Source organism: Coturnix japonica, chromosome 8 (genome assembly GCF_001577835.2).
Source record: "Coturnix japonica isolate 7356 chromosome 8, Coturnix japonica 2.1, whole genome shotgun sequence".
Classification (NCBI taxonomy): domain Eukaryota; kingdom Metazoa; phylum Chordata; class Aves; order Galliformes; family Phasianidae; genus Coturnix; species Coturnix japonica.
This window is the reverse complement of record NC_029523.1, coordinates 4402053-4426180: the sequence shown is the minus strand read 5'-3', so window position 1 is coordinate 4426180 and position 24128 is coordinate 4402053. Positions and strand designations below refer to the sequence as shown.

The window sequence follows — 24128 nt, the reverse complement described above, 5'->3', positions numbered from 1 at the left end:
TTAGATAAGGGGTTTGGTCAGGGGCTTTTTGTTCTTACCATTCATGCTGCTGGCTGGGCAGTGGCCTGGAGCATACTGGGGGCACCAGTTTATCCGGTTTACTTGCCATTTTCCTAGTGATGATGCTTCTAGATCATCATGCAACAAAGAGCTAAAGCTGTGGAATTTGCCCCATAGGGGCTTGTCTCCTTCCTTTAGGAGCTGGGATTGACCTGCCCTCCCTCCTCTCTTGCATTAGGAAGGCGATCCCTGGTCTTCAGCCAGTGGACAGAAAAGCAGGATCCGGTGGGGCTCAGTTCTACAAACAAATATAAAGATTAATGAGAGAGAGAAAAGCTCGTGCAGTGGAAAAGAACCAGTTTGGCCACCTTATTCCTGCAGCCAGACCTTGCTCAGAAAGGTTTCTAGTCAAATGTGAACAGAAAAATTTCCAGTTGGTGATAGGGTTTATAATCCTCTAGTAAACTCCATGTAAGGAACCGAGACCTGACCGCTGCTTTCCTAAAATACATACGAGCCTCTGGCGTTGATTTTTCAGTACTGAAGTAAATGTGTGTTTTGTGCTCAGCGTTTCCACGTGTTGATGCCAGTGTTTGTAGCTCAGCAAATCTTATTGTGCTGGCTGAATGACTGTGCCGCTGCAGCATGGTTATACATGCCTGGATGTTTTTCCTGTATTCTTTACCACATTTGAAGGAAAACAGGATTGCAAAAGCTGTAATAAGAGCAGTGAGATGCTAATAGCTACATGCCAAAGGTGATGTGGGATCTGGAGATTCACTACGTTTGCTGACTGTTGCTGGAAGAGGGCGGGGGGGGGTACCTTGTTGAAAATGCTGTATAGATGTGATCCAAAGATCTGCCTGCCTGTTTTAATTCTCACCCTCACTCATCTGTCTGTGTTCTTTTCTGGAGATGTATGTCTGTAGATGAGTGTACCCTAAAGCTCTTTCCAATCTTGCTTTGCAAGAGAGCTGCCACCAGGTATGTGAGGGTAGCAGAGCTCCCCATGCTTCTTGCAGATGGGAGCAGTCAGGGCCCAAGAAAGCCCTGGGAGGGGGTTGCAGAGAAAGGGCTGTCTGGAAAACTTATCCATAGCAAGAGGATATGAGGTAAGGCTTCCTGGGCAGGGCTGGGTGAGCCTCAGAGGATCGGAGAGGAAGTGGTGGGGTAGGAACATGCTGACTGATGGATGACTGCTGGCGCGACGTACTGAATGTAAATACAGCTGCTGGTGATGGCAGTGCTGACACACTCCACAGTCCCTCCTGTGTGTGCTCTGATGGGGTTTCTGTCTATCCTAGGAATGGGTGACGGCCACCGATATTAGGGTGAGCCTCAACCGCCTCAACACCTTTGGAGATGAAGTTTTCAATGACCCCAAAGTCCTTAAGTCATATTACTACGCAATTTCGGATTTTGCCGTTGGTGGCAGGTGAGTAAACAATAAACCTCTGTGTTTGTTGGGAGCTTTTGGTGGGGATTACTGGAGTGCTTAAAAGATTTTGATTATACTCATATGGTACTGTTAAGTTCCTGTCTTTATTGGCTGTCAAAAAGCTGTAGAGTGAGTCTTAGGGAGCTCACAGATACTGTACATGTCCTCCTGAGGCTGTAAATCTCAGAGGTAGACAGGGAATGAGTGTTTTATCCTGCCTAGCTCAATTTGTGAAGCCGTTGGGGAAGTGGGGCACAAAGAGTGACAAGAAAGTAAAACAAAGAGGGGAAGAAAAGGTGTTTCTGATAGCTTTGTTACACACGTTTGTTAATCTGTAGCCTGGAGTAACAGCAAGTAGGGAAATCTCAAGGTTGTTGCTTCATCGAAATGTTGGGGGCCATCTCCCATGGAGATCTGAAGCACTGTACAACGCTGTGATTCTCTGTTCCTTCTGCCAAAACGTACTGCAGAATGCTTTAATCTTAATTTGTTGGCAATAGGATGTTTTAGTAAACAGAGCTGAGCCCAGTGGAATGTTTTGTGCTGCTTGCAAAGAGCAGGCTGGAGACTGGGCTTCCATAGCAGCCACCTTGTCATCTTTAATTTCTTACTCTGACAGCAGTAGCATATAGGCAGCATGTATAACTTTTCCAGGACTCCCATGAGAGAGACGCTAAGGAGATGTGTACTAGTCTGACACCAGTGCTGTTTTTGCTTCTTCTGCTTAGTTTATCCTGCTTTTGTGACAGACTTCAGAGGGAGGTGGGCTGGCATTCTTGCCCTTCTATACACTTGCCTTGAGGATGCTACACCTGCTTGTTCCACTGGAGTTCTGTTATCAGTTTTGTTCTAATCTTACACCTTCTGAATACACATTGTCTCAAGTTTTATATCTGGGCATTTTCTGGATTGTACCACGGGAGACCCAGATCTGGATTTTAAACACCCCTTCCTTGTCTCTTGTTAACTAGATGCAAATGCAATGGCCACGCGAGTGAGTGCATAAGGAATGAGCTTGGGAAGCTGGTCTGCAACTGCAAGCACAACACCTTTGGGGATGACTGTGAGAAGTGCCTTCCTTTCTTCAATGACCGGCCGTGGAGGAGAGCAACAGCAGAAAGTGCCAACGAATGCTTGCGTACGTGTGCCCGCACCCGGCACAGAGAGTGCTTGAGGGTTTGCTCCCTTGGCTGTTGGACGTGGCCTGGTTTTAAGTCTCTGCCTCTATCCAGTAGACTGCTTGTAGGATTTGTGCTCCCAAGTTGGAGGTGCTTCAGATCCCTCTTAATGCCATTGTGGAAGTATCTCAGGTTTCTGAGAGCATGACATGTTTGCTGGAGATTCTGGTGTTATCTAAACTCATATTTGCCTGCGTTTTCAGAGGAAGGAGACCCATGCCTTCCTTAGAGGCAGGCCTAAAACTGGGATGACCCAATGCTGTGTTTTATCTGGCAACGCGTCCTGCAAGTTCTCTGATGAAGCGTAGGGTTGTAGATGGGCTGTTACTGCTGTTGTGTCAGCAGAGGCATTCAGATTCTCCTGGGGGATCTGCCTGCATAACATGCTCTCAAAATGGGCTCAGATTCCTGTCTCTGAGTATATGCTGATGGGAAAATAGAGCAGAGTCCTTTTCCTTGTACTGCTCTGAGCACATCCAGATCTTTTGAGGAATGTTGCCTTGGATTTGTCATCCCTGTCCTGCAGAAGCTTTCTGCTATGTCCCTGGGAAGGAGCATTGTGCTTCTGGATAGGGATGGGAGCAATCTTTAGGCAACACCTTTACCACAAAACCTACCAGCTTGTACTAGTGGAAAAAAAATATATATTTAGTTTCTGGAGTCTAATTGCCCTTCAGAAAGTTCATTTAGTATCCCCTGATTTCCTCTTGGATTCGGATAACTGGTTTTTAGTTTCTTCTAGACTTATTTCATCCAGTTTCAAGACTGTTGCAACAGTTCTGGGCTGCAAATGGAAATGTCTGGGACTGAATGCCAATTTATTTTTCTTAGTTTAGTGTTGCAGCTCCTGGTAGTTTACTTTATGGGGAAGCTTTTTCAGACAGAAAAGCTTTCTTCCTGTCTGACCTCGGTGTGCACTGATGGTTCCCAGCTGGCTGCTGGAGACCTGTGGCTTTCCTTGACAGGATGCTGAAGCCTGACCCTCCTGCAGAGGGAATTTGGGCTCTGCCTGCTCCCGGGAAGAAGCCCTTCTCACAGCAGGATGTCAGCTTGTGCTCTGATCTTCCATGTGTGTTTGTGTGACTGGGGTCGGTGGTGCTGTGTGGGATGGGAGGGCACTGTGTGGGCTGGAAGTCACCACTTGGCTCATGAGGGGCCATGCTGGTGGTCACTGGGTGCACCATGTCACCAGGATTGCTTCCTTCCCTTGGGGGATGTAGGGAAATAAGTGGCAGCAGGTCTCGGGATGACTGAAGGTTCCCTCTCCAGCTTGAATACTCAGCTTTGCACACTAGGTTTTGTGACTGGCAGGGTTGGGTTATCCACACAGCTGACATCCCTGTGGTTTTTTGCAGCTTGTGATTGCAATGGGAGGGCACAGGAGTGCTACTTTGATCCTGAGCTGTACCGCTCCACCGGCCACGGCGGGCACTGCACGGGCTGCCGGGACAACACTGATGGTGCCCACTGTGAGAGGTGCAGGGACAGCTTCTACCGCCTTGGGAGCGAGGAGGGCTGCCTGCCCTGCAGCTGCAACCCTGTGGGTAAGTGTAATGGTGGTGCAGCTGATGACAAGCCAAGAAGTGAAAAGACTTTTTCATTGTTTCTTAATTTCAGCCCCTGTAGGAGATGCTTACTGGGTTGTGTTAGGGTTAAAATTATCCTTGGATTTAACTGGGCTTGGAGTGGCAGGAGCAGATAGTCCAGCATCTCCTCCTTCAAATGTGCTCTAAAATAGTTGTCTTTTATTTCTTTTCCACCACTGTGTATGTGTTGCCCTGGACACACCCAGCACTAAAGCACTCATTTAAATTCTTAATAAACAAGATTACGCGAGTGGATATTTTAGGAAGTTCTTTGGACCAAAGAATGGTAGTGAATATTAGCAGCATCAGTTTCTCCTACCGAGTATCTAAGCACTATAAATACAAACCGGCGCAACCTTAAACACAAAAGGGGGTGAGAAGAAACAAAGTCAAGTCAAAACATGTCGTTAGACTCCTTTTTAAAAGAAGAATGGAAAAAATGCTGGCAGGAGAACAAATCTTGTAGTCAAGGGAACCACCTGACCTGTATGGCTTGGTCTCGTAATTCCAGCAGCCCCACAGCAAGTAAGGGTGAAGGAAACAAAAGGGTAACAGATAGTAAGATATGATGTGAGGTTCCAAAATAGAGTAGCTGGAAAAAGTAATTGCTTGCAACATGCCCTAAAAGCAGCCAGCAAGAGGGCTGGCAGGGCATGTCTGCTAGCTAATTTGGTCAGAGTCGTACAGTTCTGAAGCGTTGACCAAGAAAGGCCTCTTTCTTCCTCCCTCTGCTCTCCCTGGTTCTCATGCTCAACCTTATTTTAAGATGTGTCTGTGCTGAGGGTTGGTGTCAGTGGATGGAAGCGGCGGTGATGTGACTTCTCAGGTATTTTAGGACAGATTTCAGGGTCCCTTATAACTTAGGCATCAGCTTTGTGTCTCACAACGTGCTGTCATGCAGTGCATATCTGGACTACCATACACGACTATTTTTTTACCTGAGCACTGTTTTTATCTTAGCATTCATTTGTGGGATTGCAAAGGAGCCCTGTAGGAGTATACTTACTGTGCATGGTATATGGTGAAGGTTTTGTGCGTTCTTCTCCCCTGCCCGACTTAATCGTCTCATGACTTTTCACTTTGCTATAATCGTCTAACATGGACTGAAGTGGAAAGAAAAGTATTTATCTATTTTAGTATGGTTTTTCCCTAGTTGTTAACTCTTAAAGTGCTGGCAGCTTTTGGCCTGCTGGCTGCAGCAATGCCTGGGGAAGAGGATTTAATCCACAATGATTGCGGATTAAAGAAACCTGTGCTGCTGTTTCTGCAAGTGCCCTTCTGGGGACATTTGGGTCATAGACTCATAGAATGGTTTGGGTTAGAAGGGACTTTAAAGGTCATATAGTTCCAGCCCCTGCTATAGGCAGGGACACCTCCCATCAGACCAGGCTGCTCAAAGCAACATGGATGGACGTAGATGTGTCGAGGTAGTACTGAGAGCAAGGAATATGGAAGAGAATGCAATTAAAAGTTTTGAAGAATTATATAGAAATAACGGTTGGAAAAAATACTTTGAGCTGAACATGTTTGTTTTTCTTTTTGCAAAACATAATAATCTGTCTCCAGGTCTGTATTTCTTTGTATTCCTTGCATGCTCCCTACAGCTGGGTGAACCTCACACAGGTGTGGTAAGGCCCCTGTCCCTTGTTTCCCCAGGCTCCCTCAGCACACAGTGTGATAGTTATGGCCAGTGCAGCTGCAAGCCCGGCGTCATGGGAGAGAAATGTGACCGCTGCCAGCCAGGCTTCCACTCCCTCTCTGAGGCTGGGTGCAGGTAAGGGGAGCTGCTCTTCAAAAGGGAATGGATACACCTTTTTTAAGCTATGCATGATTTTAATTAATTATCCTCTCTCATGGCTCTCTCAGGCCCTGTTCTTGCAACCCTGCTGGTAGCACAGGTGAATGCAACATGGAAACAGGACGGTGTGCTTGCAAAGAGAATGTTGAGGGCTTCCACTGTGAGAGGTGAGTTCTCTTCCTGTGGCTTTGTTTCAAGAATGAGAAATATTTGAGCAATGGCCTGGATTAAGCAACGGGGAAATGAATTCTTTTTCCTTTGCATCTTCAGATGCAAACCTGGGTTTTTCCATCTGGATCCTTCAAATCCAAGAGGCTGTACCCCCTGCTTCTGTTTTGGACACTCTTCGGTTTGCACCAATGCTGTTGGCTACAGCACGTACAGCATCACCTCCAGCTTTCAGTTTGGTAAAATGAGCCTTTCTTTGTGTCTCAGGTTGGGTTGTAGATGACAGTGGGACGAGTGCTGCTCCCTGCTCCCTCCTTTGTGAGATAGCAAACTTTGGGTGCAATCCCTAGTTGCCTTTTATGGGAAGCACAGAGCTGCAAAAGTCAATGAGAGCTTCCCCATCTTCAAGTTGTTTGCTCTGCTGGGGTAGAAAGAATTCATGGCTTTGCCCTCAGGCACCCAGTGTGTGCAGTTGTAAGTGGGTACTGCAAATGTAAAACTTCATACCTCAAAAGGGAGGTGCTAGAGAAGGGGAGGCATTTTCTCCATTGCAGAATTGAATTGAGAGCTTGATGGAGAGGTTTATAATTGCTTCAGGTTTGTCATACACTCTGTTTCCTGCTTTCCTGCCTATGAATGTTTTCATTCTGCATAGTCTAAAAAGAACATCTTTTCTGATTAAAATTCCCATGGAGAATGGCTCTTACAAAGGCTGAAACTTGCATAAAGTCGTTGCTGACTGCAGGTTTCCTGGTCTTTTCCTGTGGTCTTCAGAAATCAAGATGTTAAACAAGTATTTTCTGTTGTAGTGTTCAAAGTTCAGAAGGCTTAAGTCAGCGCTCTGGATAAACTGTATGTTTTGCACAGTACCAGCATGTAGAATAGAGATGTGTTGCTTATGAGCAGTTTGCAGTATGACATTGTGTGTAGAGCTGCTCCTTTGAATGATGACTGTTGCATGTTTGGCTTTCAGGAGAGGACGAGTGGCATGCTGAGCAACGTGACGGCTCCCAAGTCCCACTGCAGTGGAGTTCAGAGACCCAGGACATCTCTGTCATCTCAGACAGCTACTTCCCCATCTATTTTGTTGCACCACGTAGGTCACTGCAGAAAATCTCACTTCTTGACTCCCTGTGGTCTCTCTGTTCTCTGTCTCTTGACCATAAGGATTTCTTCCCATTCCAGGCAAGTTCTTGGGCAACCAAGTTTTGAGCTACGGTCAGAACCTGACCTTTTCCTTCCGTGTGGACAGACGGGACACGCGTCTCTCTGCAGAAGACCTGGTGCTGGAAGGGGCTGGGCTTCGTGTGTCAGTGCCTCTCATTGCCCAGGGCAACTCATACCCTAGTGAGAGCCCACTGACCTACACCTTCAGGTGAGGGGGGGCCCAGCCCAGTGGGAGCCAAGAGAGCAGGTGGAACCAAGACTGCCACACACCCTTCCCTCTGAGATCCTGGGAAAACAAACAGCAGTAATTTTAGCTCACAAGAGCGGTCTTATCAGGTTAATTTGAAGCTGGCTGTTCAGCAGTGTTGCTTAAGTGTATGCAGAGTATGTGGCAATTGCATACCTTGGTTGGAGGTGGTGCTTTAAAAGGGCACAGCTCTTAGCATCTGAAAGCTTTGCAAATGGAGCGTGTCCCTTCTCCCTAGGCTCCATGAGGCTGCCGATTACCCGTGGAGACCTGCTCTTTCTGCATTTGACTTCCAGAAGCTTCTCCACAATTTGACTGCCATCAAGATCCGTGGAACATACAGCGAGAGAAGTAAGTCGCTGAGCAGTGTGTAACAAGAAAGAGGGGCGGACCTCCTTGTTTGGTGCTCTCCCTGCTTATTTGTAGGGCTTGGTCATGAGTAGCTGTGGCAGGTTATTTGGCAGAGTCACACAATTACTTTCTGCCTGGCCTTCCTGTGTAGCAGCTTCTGCTGGGGCTTCTGGGGAGGAGATGGAGAAGAAACATGCTGTGCTGCCTTTGAGAATCTCAGAGTTGAGTGCTTGCCACTGCTGATCCCCCTCTGTGGAGCAGATGTGGTTCTTCATTCCTGTTCTGCATCCAGTGCTTTCCAAATTAACAGGAAGGCGCAATGCAGAGTCCTGACAGATACGATAGCAGAGATGTGGGGAGATACAAATCTGTCTTTGTGATGGGCATAGATCAGGCTATCCTCTGGGCAGCTGCTCATAGTGCAGTGGTGACTGTGTCTTCTTCTCCCTGCTCCGAGGTGCTGGCCATCTGGATGATGTTACCATCACCAGCGCTGTCCCAGGGGCCGGCGTGCCCGCGGCGTGGGTGGAGAGCTGCTCCTGTCCAGCAGGCTACGAGGGGCAGTTCTGTGAGCGCTGCTCCCCTGGGTACCGTCGAGAGACCCCTGGACTGGGGCCCTACAGCCCCTGCGTGCCTTGCACCTGCAATGGACACAGCGAGACCTGTGATCCTGAAACGGGTAAGCAGTAATAGGGAGCAAAGGGCTGTTATTTTTGTGTTGACTGAAGAAGGAAAAAAAAAAACCCACTTGCCTTCCCGTTCCAGGTGTGTGTGACTGCAGGGATAACACGGCGGGCTCTCACTGTGAGAAGTGCAGTGATGGGTACTACGGAGATGCAACAGCGGGCACAGCCTTGGACTGCCAGCCCTGCCCGTGCCCCAGTGGCTCCAGCTGTGCTGTTGTTCCCCGCACGAAGGAGGTTGTGTGCACCAGCTGCCAGACAGGCACCACGGGTGAGCCCCTGCCACAAGGGCACTTTTCCCACCCTGTATTCCTGGCGTTGGCCCCCAGCAGTTCTGCTGCTCTGACCCACAGCAAACTGCTGCGTCTCCTCATTTAAATGCAACCTGTTTCTCTCTTCCTCCAGCCCTGCTTCCCCACGTGATGCTCAGGGCTGAAGGACTCTTGTTCTTTGTGCCCTTCTCTCAAGAACAAAAGGGAAAGGGATGTTTACATCTGTGCAAATCTTAACACTTCTGTGCTATGCATGTGAGCCCTGCTGGCTTCTAGTACGGATCTGGCACAGGGGCCCAAGGCCATGGATGGGGCTCTGGACAGCCTGAGCGGATTGGAGGCAACCAGCCCGTGGCAGGGACCATTGCTGGACCTTTGGGACCTCTTCCAACCTAAGCCATTCTGTCATCTGATAAGTGCATAGCATTGGGCTGAAACTTTGATAGCACTAAAAGAGTCAGGAAGATGGGTCAGACTGAAACAGAATTAGAAAGTGCACCTCCAGAGGCACTGTGGGATGCTCACAGAGGCCAGTGTCCTCCCTAGAAAGAGCTGGAAGGTTGCAGTGGCATGTAGACACCAATCAGAACATGCAAGGCCAAACATACTCAGCAGTTTTGAAAAGAAATGCATGAACAGGTGCTGAGGTTTTTCCTTAATGACAAACCGGAAAGCCTGAGTGCGTACTTGAGTTGTGAAGTGGGGACTTTTGTTCTGTCTGCCAACAACAAATAAGACTTAAGATGGTTGGCAGCTTCCACTCTTCTCTGTTGGTTTTTTTTTTGTTTGGTATGAAAGAGTCCAAAGTCCAGAGTACCTGTAAATGCTTTAAATGCTTGGGAAAGCCCCTGCTCAAGCCCAGAGGCACACCAGGAGCAGCCCCTGGGGGTTCCCATGGATGCCATCACTTCGTGAACCAATATGGAGTTCTGAGGATGGAGTTCCTTGCAGCTCAGGTTTCCATGCAAGATCATCCTTTATTGTAGCTAACACGACCACCTGAGAGTTTTTCCCACTTCTCGTGTTTCTGAATGTGTTTGTAATGAGGGAAAGGTGAGGGAAAAGATGGTTTGTGTGTACAGAACTGCTTGAGGAATAACTTGGGACTGGCAGGGAAGTTGAGCTGGCAGCGAACTTTGGAAGCTGCCGGGCTGCATGCTTTGTGGGCTGCCTGCTGAGGCTCAGCAGATCTCACTGTCTGTGGCTTCCCGGAGCAGGGGTGCCCCACTGAACTCCACCCACTCCAACTCTTAAATACAGCAAATTACAGCAGATATGGATTGCTTGAGGGGTAACATGTGCTTCTGTCCCTCTGCAGGCAAGAGGTGTGAGCTGTGTGATGATGCCTATTTTGGAGACCCACTGGGTGAAAACGGGGCCGTGAGGCCGTGCCGCTTGTGCCAGTGCAATGACAACATTGATCCCAATGCTGTGGGCAACTGCAACCGGCAGACAGGAGAGTGCCTCAAGTGCATCTACAACACGGCCGGCTTCTACTGTGACCGCTGCAAGGACGGCTTCTTCGGGAACCCCTTGGCCCCCAACCCTGCTGACAAGTGCAGGGGTATGAGCATTTCCTCTCATGTTTAAAGCTGCTTTGGTCCCTGAGAATGACCTTGGGGTGATGTTTCCCATTTGTGTCCTTTTTGCAGCTTGTCACTGTAATCCCTACGGCACCGTGAATCAGCAGACGAGCTGCAACCAAGTGACGGGGCAATGTGAGTGCCTCTCCCATGTCACCGAGAGGGACTGCAGTGCCTGTGAGCCTGGCTTCTTCAACCTCCAGAGCGGCCGAGGCTGTGAGAGGTAATGTTCAGCCCATGCTGGGGCAGCGGGCCCAGAATTGGGTTTGCCATCAGCAAAGGCTGGATTGCAGTGCTCGTTGCCTGTGCCTCTTGTTCCTTGTTGGCATTGCTGAAGATGGGGAGGAGCAGGAGTTAAGGAGCAGCTCCAAGGGCTGAAGAAAAATCTTGACTTATAAATAGCTTTATAAATAGCCCTAAATCAGAGTTTTAAATAGAAGAGTGTCACGTGGCTGTGTGACCGTTGGTAACAGGGGCTCATGGATTCCTTTTTTAGTGCAGCCACCAAGTGACCTTGCATGGTTCAGAGGCTGGGTGCCTTGTCCCAGCAAGAAAAGTCACTGCCTTGTCATGGAGGCTTCCAGCAGTGCTCAGAGGGCTCCTTCAGAGGCACATCAGCCACGCTTCCTGCCCCTTGTTACCAGCTGATGTATGGTTCTCTCCCCCAGGTGTGACTGCCACGCACTGGGCTCCACCAACGGCCAATGTGACATATGGACGGGGCAGTGCGAGTGTCAGCCCGGCGTCACTGGCCAGCGCTGCGACCGCTGCGAGGCCAACCACTTTGGGTTTGGCCCTGAGGGCTGCAAACGTGAGTGTGGGTGCTCAGTGGCCTCAGTGGACAGGTCCAGTGTTAAGGAGCAGCATGATTGAAAAAGAGAATGGTCCAGACTTTCCTTATGGTATTCTTAGAATCACTAAGGTTGGCAAAGACCTCTCAGGTCTCAAAATCCAGGTCCCCCAGTCCAGCTCTAGCCCATCCCCAACCACTGACCACATCCCTCAGAGCCACATCTCCATGGTTCTTGAGCATCTCCAGGGATGGTGACCCCACCACCTCCCCAGGCAGCCTGTGCTAATGCCTCACCACTCCCTGAGAGAGGAAATTGTTCGTAATATCCAACCTGAACCTTCCCTTGGCACAACTTAAGGCTTTGCCGTGCCTTGCTGTTCATGGCAGCACTCTGATGAGAACAGGGCTCTGCAGTGGGTCGGTGGGTCCTCTACTGCTTTGGCAGGAAACGGGCTGCAGTTTTAGGGTGTCTGTGTGTCCCCTTTGCTCTGACCAAGGTTTAACTTCCCCACAGCATGTGACTGTGACCTGGAGGGCTCACGTGCCCTTCAGTGCCGTGAGGATGGTCGCTGCGAGTGCAAGGAGGGCTTTGTGGGGAGCCGCTGCGACCAGTGCGAGGAGAACTACTTCTACAACAGGTCATGGCCGGGCTGCCAGGAGTGCCCTGCGTGTTACAGATTAGTGAAAGATAAGGTAAGGCCACTGACTGTGGTTTCAGGGGTTGGTGCTTTGTGCCATACCTGCTTGCCCTGGTGCAGTGTCAGAGTGACAGAAAGCAGAAAGGTGTGCTGCTGCTGTGCCTGTGATGCAGCTGCGCTCTGCCCTTTTTACACAGGTGGCAGAGCAACGAGAGAGGCTACGGGAGCTGGAAAACCTTATAGCAAACCTGGGCACAGGAGAAGAAACTGTCACTGATCAAGCCTTTGAGGAGAGGTTGAAGCAGGCAGAAAGGGATGTTATGGAGCTGCTCCGAGAAGCACAGAACAGCAAAGGTGAGCTGAGCAGATCAGATGTGGGCTAGTGTGAAATGTGCTTGGTTGTTCATGTTCCCTTAGGACGCAGAGCTTTTTACTTCAGGCCTTTAGTATGCACCAGGGCAAAGAGCTATTTTATGCATTATTATGGGAACAGTAAAGGCTGTGACTTTGTCCCCGATGTTCTTTTATTTTAAAGCAGAAGGACGCTCAATAGGTTTGTGTTTCTGCAGCTTTCACCACTAGCAAATGCAGCCTGTGTTGCTCACAGGTTTATTTGGATGCCTTGGGCCAGAGCGTCTCTTGTTGGGATATCATCAGTGATTAGAACAAATGCCTCAAAATCCTACTGGCAAACACTATTAGCCCACCATAAAATGCATAATGCATTGCTGCTGTGGTGGCCTGCAGCTGTTTTTCCTGTTAAACTGTGCTTCCAAAGCATTCTTGTACTGCCACCTCTTCTATAGGATGGCTATGAGCAGGGCATTAAGAAGTGTGACAGTGGATTTTGCTTAGGGCTTTTTTAAACACATTGAGTTAATGCATGCTCCGGAAGAGGGCAACTTGAAGGAGACTTGACTTTGCACTAGAAGTGTTCCCACGGGAGTTTGCTCACTGACTTGAGACCACTTAGGAATAATGTCTTGGCAAAGCTTGCAAAAGCTGGTACCAATCTGATGCTGCATGTCACGTGTTTGGAATGATTTCTGCTGATGTGAATGGTTTCTGAAACTCTGGAGTTCTAGGTAGTGTTATTTCCTGCTTAGCATCTGTGCCTAGATGACGGTAGTCTTGTGTGCAGTGTGTGAGGGTGGATATTATGGTAAGGTTAGGGCATGGATTGGCATTTGTGGTGTTACTTCTTCACTTAAGAAATGGTTATGGGGCGTTACCTGGCAGTTGAGACTTTAGAGAGCTCATAGTTTGTTTGTGTTGAAGAACTGAGGCTGGATCATCTGTCCTGCCAGCTTTCATCATCCCTCTGGGGTGGGTAGCAGTCAGGGTGGGTTTGCTGCTCTGCACATCTTCAGCTGTTCTGTTTGGGACAGATTCTGGCTCAGGGGAAAGCCACCATTGCCCAAAGAGGATCACATACAGCCCAGCTATTCCTCCATCTCTGCTCATGTTGTAGTAATAAAGGTAAATGGAATCAGCAAAGAAGATGTTATGTACCTTTAGAAGAGCAGCTCGGTTGCCTTTCTTTAATCAATGATAGAGGTGGAACAAGATTCTGAGTATAAAATCTCCCATTAGAGCCAGTTCAAGCACCAAGCAGGACTATCTTAGTAGTAGTTAATGATGATGACTTTGATCTCAAGCCAGCTGACTTATGAAACAGCTTCGTTAAGTCCCCTTTCAATGGAGGATTAACCTGCCAATGTGTTGCCTGCAATGGTGTGCTGCTGCTCCAGCTTTTCTTCCTGCTTTAATTAATTTTGCTTCCCTTTTATATTGCGTCTTTCAGACGTAGATCAGGGTCTCATGGATCGTCTCAGAGACATCAACAGCACGCTGACAAGTCAGCTCAGCAGGCTGAGGAACATCCAGAATACGGTGCAGGAGACGGAGAACCTGGCAGAGCAAGCGAGGGTCCGGGTGGAGGATACAGAGGATCTGATTACAATGGCTTCTGATATGCTGGAGAAGGCAAAGATGGCAGCTGGCAATGTGGTGAGTGTGCTGTGCAGATATATGGGGCGGGGAGAAGGCAGAGCCCTTCCTTGCTGGGCTGTCTGGCTGGGTTTCTCTGCTTTTTCTCACTGCTGTAGCAAATTTGCTGTGGTAATGGCTTCTCTTTACCAAATAACATGGAAAATATATTAAGGAATATGCAAATTCTCTTTCATAAATGGCATCTTTGCCCCTGCTGAAGGAAAAACAGTTTGAAAACCCCTGAACGTACACCAAAATGTTTGCTTTTAAGGGAAAACTGATGGTGGAAACAGCAGTGGCTTAAGGAAAAATACAGAGGTCAGAAGGAGGGTTAGGCCCATCTAAAAGCATTTAGATCATGGCAATAAATATTTAAAGCGTTGATGAATAAAAGATGAAAATAGAGTATTATTTTTCCCTCTTTTTATTTATTTATTTTTCTTTTTTTTTTCCAGTCCATTTCACCCCCAGATTCAAGTGGTGACCCCAACAACATGACTCTGTTGGCAGAAGAGGCGCGCCGGCTGGCTGAGAGGTAGGCTGTGCTGCACCTCCTACCTGCCCACATGTGAGCCCCCCAGAAGGAGGAAAACAGAGCTGGTTTGCTTGATGTGAAACCCTCTTCCTTGGGCTGCTTAAGAGATTGCTCAGTACCCTTTGTGCATGCCTGTGTGTCAGGACAAATGCTGGGTATGTGCTGTAGGCCCTCAAGCAGCATCTTCCACTGCATTTACACCTGTGCAAATGTGGGTGAGGGAGGAAAACCTTGGAGCTGAGGACAGAAACTGTTGCTTGGCAGTTCTGATGGCGTCATTTTCCTTCTGTGGTCTTGTCCAGGCACAAAAAAGAAGCTGATGAGATCGTTCGCATTGCCAAGGCAGCCAACGATACTTCCACAGAAGCATATCAGCTGCTGCTGAAGACTCTGGCTGGGGAAAACCAAACGGCACGTGACATCGATGAGCTCAACCAGAAGTGAGTCAGGAACAGAAAATCGGGTCCATTTCCTTGGCTTTGGAGCAGTTCTTACCATTGGATGGCTTTGTACCATTTTGTGCTGTTGGGTTCACTTAGTGTTCTAGCCTCTCTGCTCTCAATAAGTTCAATTCAACAAAAAGAAATGGCAGAGTGACAGGATTCTGTTTGTTTTTTTGTTAGATATGCCCAAGCAAGAAACATTTCTCGAGATCTAGAGAGACAGGCCAACAAGGTGCTTGAGGAGGCAGAGGAAGCTGGGAATAAGGCCCTCCAGATCTACGCTAATCTCACCAATCTGCCCACTGTGGACACCACGGGGCTGGAGGTACGTGATGTGCACGGCTTTCTAAAGAGGGCAGCCATTAAAGCACTGTGCAAGGTGGCTGATATACACTTATGCTCTTTTCTAATGGTATTCTGCCTTTGATCCATCTAGATAGCATCCAGATATCTGTGTTTTGGTTGTTATGTAGGAGACTTGCAAGCAGGAAACTACAAATATAGATCCCCCATTTCTGCCAGGTTCTGCAGGACCAAAACACAGTGAAACGGTGCTTATCGTACCTTGTCTTGAACTGAAAAGTGCAAAAAATCTGATTCCTGTCAAGTTTGCAGAGCTCTTCCCTCTCCACTCACCATGGAAGTGTAGTTTCTTTTAGCACAAAACTATTTGCACCTTGTCCTCCCTGTGGGGTATTTGGAATTTTGAAGAAGTTGCAGCTCTGTGAAAGATGGAAACTTGTCATGGCTTCTGCCTGTTCTATCATTAGAAACCATGCTGTGTTTTGTCACCTGTTTAGAAATTCTTTAATGTTCAGGAAACCTGCTTGTGTTTCTGATGTCTGCATGCAGAGTGAAGCAAATAAGATCAAGAAGGAAGCAGAGGAGTTAGATCAGTTAATAGCAAGGAAGCTGAAGGACTATGAAGACTTGAGGGAAGACATGAAAGGAAAGGAGCTGGAAGTCAAGAACCTCTTGGAGAAAGGGAAGACAGAGCAGCAGGTCAGTTCTGTTTGATGCAGGCAAAACAACCCAAAGGGAAACAAGTAACTGGTAAGACGCAAGAGATTTGGCCTCAGTCAAATCCTAGTGGTGTTTTTTATGTGTGCAGATATTGAGGAATGATCCTGGAAAGGAAAACCAAAAGGCTGCTAAAAGAGGAATGGCATTGAGGCTGTGTTGGGGAGTTGGTATCTTTGCTGGGTGTGCTGTCTTGTTTGTATTCAGGACAGTGTTCAAAAGTACCTGAATTTACATGGTTTCATAGCACATATTGCCGCTCACATGGGGAAAAATGCTGTTCTGTGTTTGCATTAGTGTTTCTTGTGGGGTGATGCTTTTTGATAGGCTTGCACAGTCATCCATCGGATAAGAGTATGCTGATAGGTGTCATGTCTCTGCAGACTGCAGACCAGCTCCTGGCTCGAGCAGATGCAGCAAAAGCCCTGGCTGAGGAAGCTGCTCGAAAGGGCAATGGCACCCTGCAGGAGGCCAACACCATTCTCAGCAACCTGAAAGGTAAAGAACTTGTGTGGGGAACCATGCAGCTCCCGTCAGGTCACTCTGCAGGAGATCATCTTGGTTAAATGGTCTGTGCTGCTGCCAGTACTTGTGTTGGAGGATTCTTCTGGCTTTCTTAAAGGAAGAACAGTGTTGTTTTTTTCAGCTGGGTTGGAATTCAGAGTTTCTGGTTTGATGCTGAGTTTCAGTTTTAGGAGAAAAGCAGTGCTGATTACACTGATGCTTATAGTTACTGCTAAGCAGTGCTGCACAGAGCCAAGGCCATTTGCAGCAAAGGGCTCAAGGAGCTGGGAGGGAACAGAGTGAGGACAGCTGACTTAACTGGCCAAAGGGATATTTCATGCTGTATGACATTGTGTGGAAGGGATTGGAAGGGCATTTTGCTCTCATCTTGAGGGCTAGCTGGGCTGTTCTTCCCCCAAATTTCAAGGAGGCAGAGGCAGGGCAGTGCGGTCAGAGAAATGTTGCAAGGCAGGTGGTGGGAACCTCTTTTTCCCTGTCTCAGATTTCGATAAGCGAGTGAATGACAACAAGACAGCAGCTGAGGAGGCGCTGAAGAAGATTCCTGCCATTACCCAGACCATTGCTGAAGCCAACAACAAGACCCGCCAGGCAGAGCTGGCTCTTGGCAATGCTGCTGCCGATGCCCGTGATGCCAAAACTAGAGCAGATGATGCTGAGAAAATTGCCAGCGCTGTTCAGAAGGTGAGTCCCCTGCAGTTCTGGAGCCATGTGTCCAACCACAACAGCACGTAAGCTCTGTATTGGTAAGTTCTGCACCTTCTCCAGCTGTTCTCATCCTTCTCCCCATGCTGGCTATAGAATGCCGCTGCTACCAGAGCAGAAGCAGACAAGACCTTCTCTGATGTGACGGGGCTGGCCAAAGAGGTGGATGACATGATGAAGCAACTCCAGGAGGCAGAAAAAGAGCTGAAGCGTAAACAAGAGGATGCTGATCAGGATATGATGATGGCAGGCATGGTGAGTAATGCTGACGGTGGTGGCAAAGAGGTGACTTCTCCCTGCCTCTGGAAGCTTTCCTCCCTCTGTGCTGCTGCAATGGCCACTCTGGGTCCACTTAGAATTCTCCATCTTCCAAGTTTTAATTGCAAACGTTAACATGGGTTAACATACAGTTAACATAGGTTTGCTGCTGGACTTGGAGAGGTGGTTTTCTTAACACAGTCCTTTTAACAAACCTGACTTTGATGTGACTTTACGTGTAAAACAGATTTTGGGAATCTGCACCCTCTCGTTTGGGATAAGGAATATTTGCAGGCCATCTTTTCCAGTGCAGTGACAGATATCTCTGCTCAGAGATCATTATCACAGAGAGAGAAGGCAGATGCATGAAAAGGAAAAGCAGTGGTTTCATTAAACCCTACACAGCTTACAATGTTCTCATGGCTTTTATCCCACAGGCCTCACAGGCAGCCCAGGAAGCAGAAGACAACGCAAGAAAAGCAAAAAACTCTGTGAACAGTTTGCTTGCTGTCATTAATGACCTTTTAGACCAACTAGGTAAGGCTGTCCCTTATTTTGTCACCTAACAGGGAAGTGCTGGCAGCCAGTGTGATGTGGTGCTGTGCTGCGAATTAAATGGGTCCATTTTGTTTTCTTAGAAATTAATATGGTTTTGGCAGGTGTTCTTTTTGTTTATGGGGTTGCCTCAAAGCTCATTGTGCAGTGTTCTGTACCACTTCTCTGCAAGCTAAGGACTCAATATGAGGCACTGGAGGTGGAGCCCCTTCAGTTGTTTTTGTTTCTTACTCAGAGATGGACTGATGCAGGTCTTTGCTTTGCTCACCCAGAACATGGGATCTGCTCTGTAACCACTTGGGAACTTCAAAGGCTTTTTAATGGTCTTCACTGTTCCCTTTTGGCTTTTCAGGGCAACTGGAAACGGTGGACTTGAACAAACTGAATGAGATTGAGGGTACCCTGAGCAGTGCCAAAAACCAGATGAAAGATAGCGACCTGGACCAGAAGGTGGCTTTCCTAGAGAGAGAAGCCAGGAAGCAAGATGATGCAATACAGTCCTACAACAGGGACATTGAGGAAATCCTGAAAGACATTAGCAACCTGGAGGACATAAGGAAGACCTTGCCATCTGGCTGTTTTAACACCCCGTCCATTGAGAAACCCTAAGGGTGTGCTGGGGTTGGAGGGTATTCCCCCTGCAGATCGGTGGAGCAATTGTTTGGCTATGGAGTGCCTTAACACACGTTACCTTCTTCCAATCCCCATCTCTTTGCTGCTTGCAGCCTCTGTTCCTCTTTTCAAATCAGGATAAGTTGAAAAGGACTTTTTTTTTTTTTTCATTTTTCTTTTTCTTTTTTTAAGAGAAGCAAATTAAATATCCGTCTTTGGGCATCAAAGGGGTTTTTTTTTTTTAATATAAGTTGTCTTCCTGAGCACTCTGCCTTTGCCCCTTTTTCAGACACAGTTTCCCTTTGATTAGCACAAGGATGAGAGATGCTCTGGACTCTCTATACTGTTCAGCAATAACCACGTGAGCTGTGTACAGCAAGGCAAAACTAACTCTGCTTTCTCTCCTCACTTTTTCCCCTTGACTGTAAAATCCTTGATCTGGAACTCTGTCCCCATGAAGGAAGGGGGTTGGCTACCAAACCATTACTGTAATGGCCAGTATAGCTGCACTCATTCAGATCCCTGTTCCCAATTTCTAATCCTGTGAATTTTTTTATGCCTCGTTTTGTGACATTAACTAACCAGTGGCCGATGGGAAACGTTGGTAGCCTTTTACAAACTATCCTGTGCTTCTTTCTGAAATGCTTTCTGTTGATGATGCATCGCTCTGAGAGAAACGCAGCCTCCGAGAGGAGCTTTTTGGGAAGATGAGATGCCAGGGGAGTGGTAGGTCTCACCAGTACTGGCTGGTGGAGCAGAAGTTGTGTGTGCAGTCTGCAGGCAGCTGCCTGTTGGTTGGCCCAGGCTGGGGAGTCTGGAAGTGCTGAGCTGCGTTCCTATCTAAAGGTGCTGCTGTCAGTGCCAGAGGATCTTTGTTTGAGGCTACAGATGTTCAGGTGGCACACTGACCTATTCAAGCAGTGGGAATCTTGCTGAAGAGGAGAGCTGCCATCCAGAGAGCTCTGACAGCTGGGCTGACCTCAACCTGAATGACTTCAGGTGAGGAACAGAGAGACCTCAAAGATGTCAATGAGAGGATCTTTCTCCCCATCTTCTTCCTGGAGGAGGAGGCAGGTGGCATTTTTACACTTTCCTGGTGTTGCTCTTGCCTTTTGTCTTTTAGTTTTTAACCCAGCTGACAGAGCAGCGTTTCAGGTTCCTTACGGTGCTCCCCAGGTCTGCTCCCAGCCTGGAGAACCCTCTGCAGCTCTCGGTCGGGCTCTGGCCCAGCATCCCCTCTTTCTTCCTTCAGATCAAGCATATATCTATCCTTAAACACTATGCAACTTTGTACGTTTGCGTAGCGGGGAAGAAATTATTATCTGACACACACTGGTGCTATTAATTATTTCAAATTTATATTTTTTTTTGTGTGTGAATGTGATATATTTTTTTTTTCCTTTTTAATCACAGTGTGAGGAAGTCTCTTGTGCGTGTGTGTGTGTGCGTGTGTAAATATCCTCAGCCATCTTTCCAGAGTGGCACAGCCTGGCCTCCTCTCTGTGCTTTCCCCCATAACCATCGCAGCACGTGCACTGCACTGCTCCTGCCCCGTTGTCCCCGCAGCACCCGGTTCAGCCCAGCTTCCCATTTGGTCCCCTGTGTGTTCTCAGCATCTGCGTTGTGTGATACTGGCAATAACCACTGTGCAGGGAGCACACCTTGCCTTGTGTCTCTGGGCAGGATGATTCCAGCATGCCCCGCATCTCCCACACCCATCTTCTTAGGGTTTCTCACCATTTAACCAAATATTGCCTTGGGGTTTCCCCACCTGTGAACATAGCTGGTCCCAGGAGGAGGGCTCCCATCCCTCCGTGTTCCTGGCTGGCTACTCTGGTCAGATGGCTGTCTCTAACCACGTCACCTCTCTGCCAAGGCTGTGAGAAGAGCAGATGCAAAGATGTGCGCATGCCCTGGCTGACCTCAGGCCTAAGGTTTCCTGCTTTCTCCTCTTGTCTTTGGTTTTGTTTTTTTTTTTTTATTATTATTATTATTTTATTATTATTTTAATTTTTTGTCGTCGTTAAGCTGTTTTTAACAGAATTCTATTTTTAAATAAAAAAAATAAGAAAAAAAAAAGGTCTTTATAAGCGATCTCTTAATCACTACTGCATTACAGCCATTATTCATTGTATAAGTCCAGTTATCTCTGTACGTGATGTGATGATGAGATGGCTGCTGGTGAAGTGCTGGATGGCAGCTCGTGTCGGTCCCTCATCACTCCATTCCTGACCGTGGCCCCGCAGTACGTGCCTTCACTTCAGCTTTTTTTTGCCTTAATCTGTGGTCTCGCTGTCCCGGGGCGGTGAACAAAATGCAACACTTGCAGTTTTTATGTATAAAACAGTATTTCTTATTTATAATAAAGTCTGAATATTTGTAACCCCTTATACCTCAGGATTCTTTCAAGTATTGCTTTATTTATTCATTTATTTATTTATTGGGGTTTTTGGTGGTCTGACTCCATCCCAAGTCCATCCCCCAGCTCCCACCCCGTTTTCAGGTTGTCTGGTTGCAGCTTTGTTCTGAAACTGCAGTTACTGTTGTTGGATCCCCAGTCAGGATGCAGTGTTACTGCATTTACTCAGTGTTGATGAGGTGGTGTATGTGTGTATGTATAAAATATGTGAGATACAATAGCTTAAAAACCTATAGCTGGAGGTTCTCTGCTTGCTCATGACCAAGGCTCTGCTAAGAGCAACAGGTTGGCAGTGCCCATTGTGTTTGCATGGGAGGAAACCTGAGGCTGCTTCCATCTGTCCCTGGGTGGTATCTCCAATATGAGGTGCTATTTCCAGTGCAGGAGGTGATGCTGAGCACTCTGGCCGTCATGACAGTCAGTAGAAGGAAGGTGGGCACCTGGGGGTCCTGCTGACTGGTGGCCTTGCCAGGTTCAATGTATTGCTGAGCTACAGAAGATTGTGATGCATCTGAACACTCCAGTCCATCCAGAGGAGTTAACGAAGGACTTCCTCCCTGGGGCAGGAGGAGCAGCCAGTACTGATGTTCAGGCAGGGAGAACATGAGGATTTCTGCTCAGTGTGGGCTGAGTTCAGCACTAAAGGTGTTAATCAGGTGAGACCTTCCTGATGGACTGAGTCTGGTGGCTTTCCTTCTCTGAGTCGCAGTCAGAGCCTGTAATCACACACTCTGGATGGGGTGATGGTCACAGGGGTGCGTGTGATGAATGGGAGAGGGCTTCCTCAGGAGGGGCCTTCCTAGGAAGTGCTGGCACCCCTTATCTCCCTGTCTGCCATGTCTGTCTGCTGTGTCTCCTTTGGGCAGGGTGAGGCGATGCCTGCTATGCTGCCCTTTCCTTGCCCTGCCCTGCTTGCTCACTGCCACAGTTGTGAGGCTCGCAGCCAGGCTGCCCTGCAGCTGTCATCAGTGCAGGATGTGTCACCACCAGACACCCTTCCTCTAAGCCTGCACTGTAACCTGGGGGGGACGTGTAGCATGTGAGATTTGGCTTCCCTGAGCTAATTAGCAGCAATTATTTCAGGCCTTCTCCAAATAGTGTTGCTATGGGTGATGGAAGGGAAATGTTTCTTCAGGAGAAGGTAGCAGGCATCAGTTTGCTCTGCTGTGATTTGAAAACAAAGATCCTTGGAGGTGCTATGGCACTGTGCATATATTGATGCTGTTTGCAGAGGTGGGGGATGGCAAAATGTGGATGTAACCAAAGCAAATATGCAGAAATGACTGGGGAGAGAGCTGTGTCAGTGCTTGTTTGTAGAGGTGAAGTCAGAGGTGGGGTGAAAATGGCAAGACAGGAGGAGGAATGCGGAGGTGATGGATAAGGGGAAATGGTGACTCTTGGGGGAAGGTTCCTGCTGGTGAGAGGGTTTTCTGAGGGGGAACTCGGCCAAGAATTTGGGTTCTGGAGGAGAACAGATTAAGTGCATTCCATTAAAGGGATTAACAAACCCGACAGAACTGCCAAATCAGTGGAAACACTGTGTTTTTTGTTTTGCTCCTTAAAAAAACAGCAGAGGAATCAGATAAGACAGTCTCGGTGCCAAAAGTCAACATGCCACCAGCACATCTGTGAAGCTGACTTCCTTGTTGTGAACTATATTAAGACCCAGTGTATGGGGTTAGAACGTAGCAGCCTGTTTGTAGAAGGGAGCTGAATCAGTCTGCTGAGGGAGGTACCTTTGGCAAAGGAAATCACAGAAATTTGGTGACTTCAGGCTGGTTGCACCCATGAGATTACTGCAGTGTAAGGAGGCACCTGGGGAAGCCCTGAGTCATTGCTGGGTATGTGAGCATATGGGGGCTGCGGGGCACTGTAGGAGAGAAAGGAAACTTAAGTGTTACAAGCACCAGCTCTGTTAGCTCTGGAATGAGAAGTGAATCAACATAGTTTGGGCTGAGTTTCAGTCCCTACTGTGGAAAGGTAAATGGGGTGTTGGGCTGGGGGTGAGCTTGTTGGGCTTCTTCATGTAATGCTGCTGGTGTCCGTGGACCACTGCAGGCAGACCAAGATGGTAAGTAGGAGATGTTCTGAGATGCAGCACAAAGGCATGTGCCATCCATCATCCCTTGTATCTAGATGTTTGGCCGTGGGCAGGGCAGGAGGACATGGTGAGGTGGTTTCATACCAATGGCTCACTCAGCTTCATCACACTGCTCTCTCGCTGCCCTCCTCAAAGGAACAGGGGGAGAAAATGTGATGAAAAAGGGCTCAAGGGTTGAGATAAGGACAGAGATGCTGCTCTTACCAAATTGTTGCTGTGTGGGCTTCCTGTGGGCCACAACATGGGTCCCTACTATCAAGTCCTCCTGCTCTCTCTTCCTCTGCAAACAGGGTCATGTCCTTCCAAGGTGCAGGAGAGGAGTGAGGTGGAACAGTCCCTCATGTTTCACACAGCACTGTGGCTCTCCTTAAGGCCAAAATGCTGCATGGCTCTGGAGCATCCATTCCTCATTGTTTTCTAGCATAAACCCTACTGTACTGGGTTAGGCCTGTACAACCTCATATTCTATCTCAGCGGTAAGAGCAAATACATGTAGATAACAGACCTTGGTCATTCTCAGCCTCCACCCCATCTCTAGAGCTGGGGATTTCCTGAACCTGGTGCTGGTAAATCCTGATAGATCTCTTAGCACATATCCAAGTTGATCTCAGGGGCTTTTTGCACCCTCAGCATTCTCTGGCTGCAGGTCCTGCTGGTCTCTTCTCCTCACTTGCCTTCAGCCTCGGTCCTGCAGGGCTGCTTGGACAACATGGAAGGCTGCGCAGACAGTGCCTGTCCCCTCTCCCCAGGCTTCCCATGATCTCATCCCATCCCACTCTGCTCTGTGCGTGCCTAGACAGCCCCAGCCCTGTGTGCTGAGATGCCTGGTGAAGAAGCATTTCTGGGACAGAGCTGGACAGGATGGGATGGAGCTGGGCAATGGACAGCCTTGCTGGCACTCATTTTGTTCCCCCAGGAAGATGCCATCAGGATGCCCTCGGGGTGCTGCATCTTAAGCCCAAGTGCAGTGGGCGGGTGTGTGCCTGCCTGCTGCCCCGGGCTGGGCACTCCTTGCTCAAGGTGAGTCAGAGCCGGGCACACGTGCTCTTCCTGTTGGGAGTGAC

At 48.3% G+C, this 24128-nt stretch overlaps 1 protein-coding gene across 1 annotated transcript in view; it reads left to right on the top strand.

Annotated features, from left to right (window-relative positions):
- Nucleotides 1-20936, top strand: part of LAMC1 (laminin subunit gamma 1) — a 44218-nt gene extending 23282 nt beyond the window's left edge. Inside the window, exons 3-28 of the mRNA XM_015869581.2 lie at nt 1305-1435; nt 2410-2576; nt 3972-4160; nt 5859-5976; nt 6069-6167; nt 6271-6407; nt 7142-7264; nt 7354-7543; nt 7821-7933; nt 8391-8612; nt 8699-8887; nt 10207-10452; nt 10541-10694; nt 11140-11282; nt 11779-11957; nt 12100-12256; nt 13707-13912; nt 14350-14429; nt 14732-14869; nt 15053-15197; nt 15725-15874; nt 16276-16390; nt 16899-17098; nt 17216-17374; nt 17815-17914; nt 18285-20936. Of these exons, the coding sequence (XP_015725067.1) occupies nt 1305-1435; nt 2410-2576; nt 3972-4160; nt 5859-5976; nt 6069-6167; nt 6271-6407; nt 7142-7264; nt 7354-7543; nt 7821-7933; nt 8391-8612; nt 8699-8887; nt 10207-10452; nt 10541-10694; nt 11140-11282; nt 11779-11957; nt 12100-12256; nt 13707-13912; nt 14350-14429; nt 14732-14869; nt 15053-15197; nt 15725-15874; nt 16276-16390; nt 16899-17098; nt 17216-17374; nt 17815-17914; nt 18285-18541 (4107 nt within the window). The 3' untranslated portion in view covers nt 18542-20936. The remainder of the gene's footprint in view (nt 1-1304; nt 1436-2409; nt 2577-3971; nt 4161-5858; nt 5977-6068; nt 6168-6270; nt 6408-7141; nt 7265-7353; nt 7544-7820; nt 7934-8390; nt 8613-8698; nt 8888-10206; nt 10453-10540; nt 10695-11139; nt 11283-11778; nt 11958-12099; nt 12257-13706; nt 13913-14349; nt 14430-14731; nt 14870-15052; nt 15198-15724; nt 15875-16275; nt 16391-16898; nt 17099-17215; nt 17375-17814; nt 17915-18284) is intronic.
- The last annotated feature ends 3192 nt before the right edge of the window (nt 20937-24128 follow it).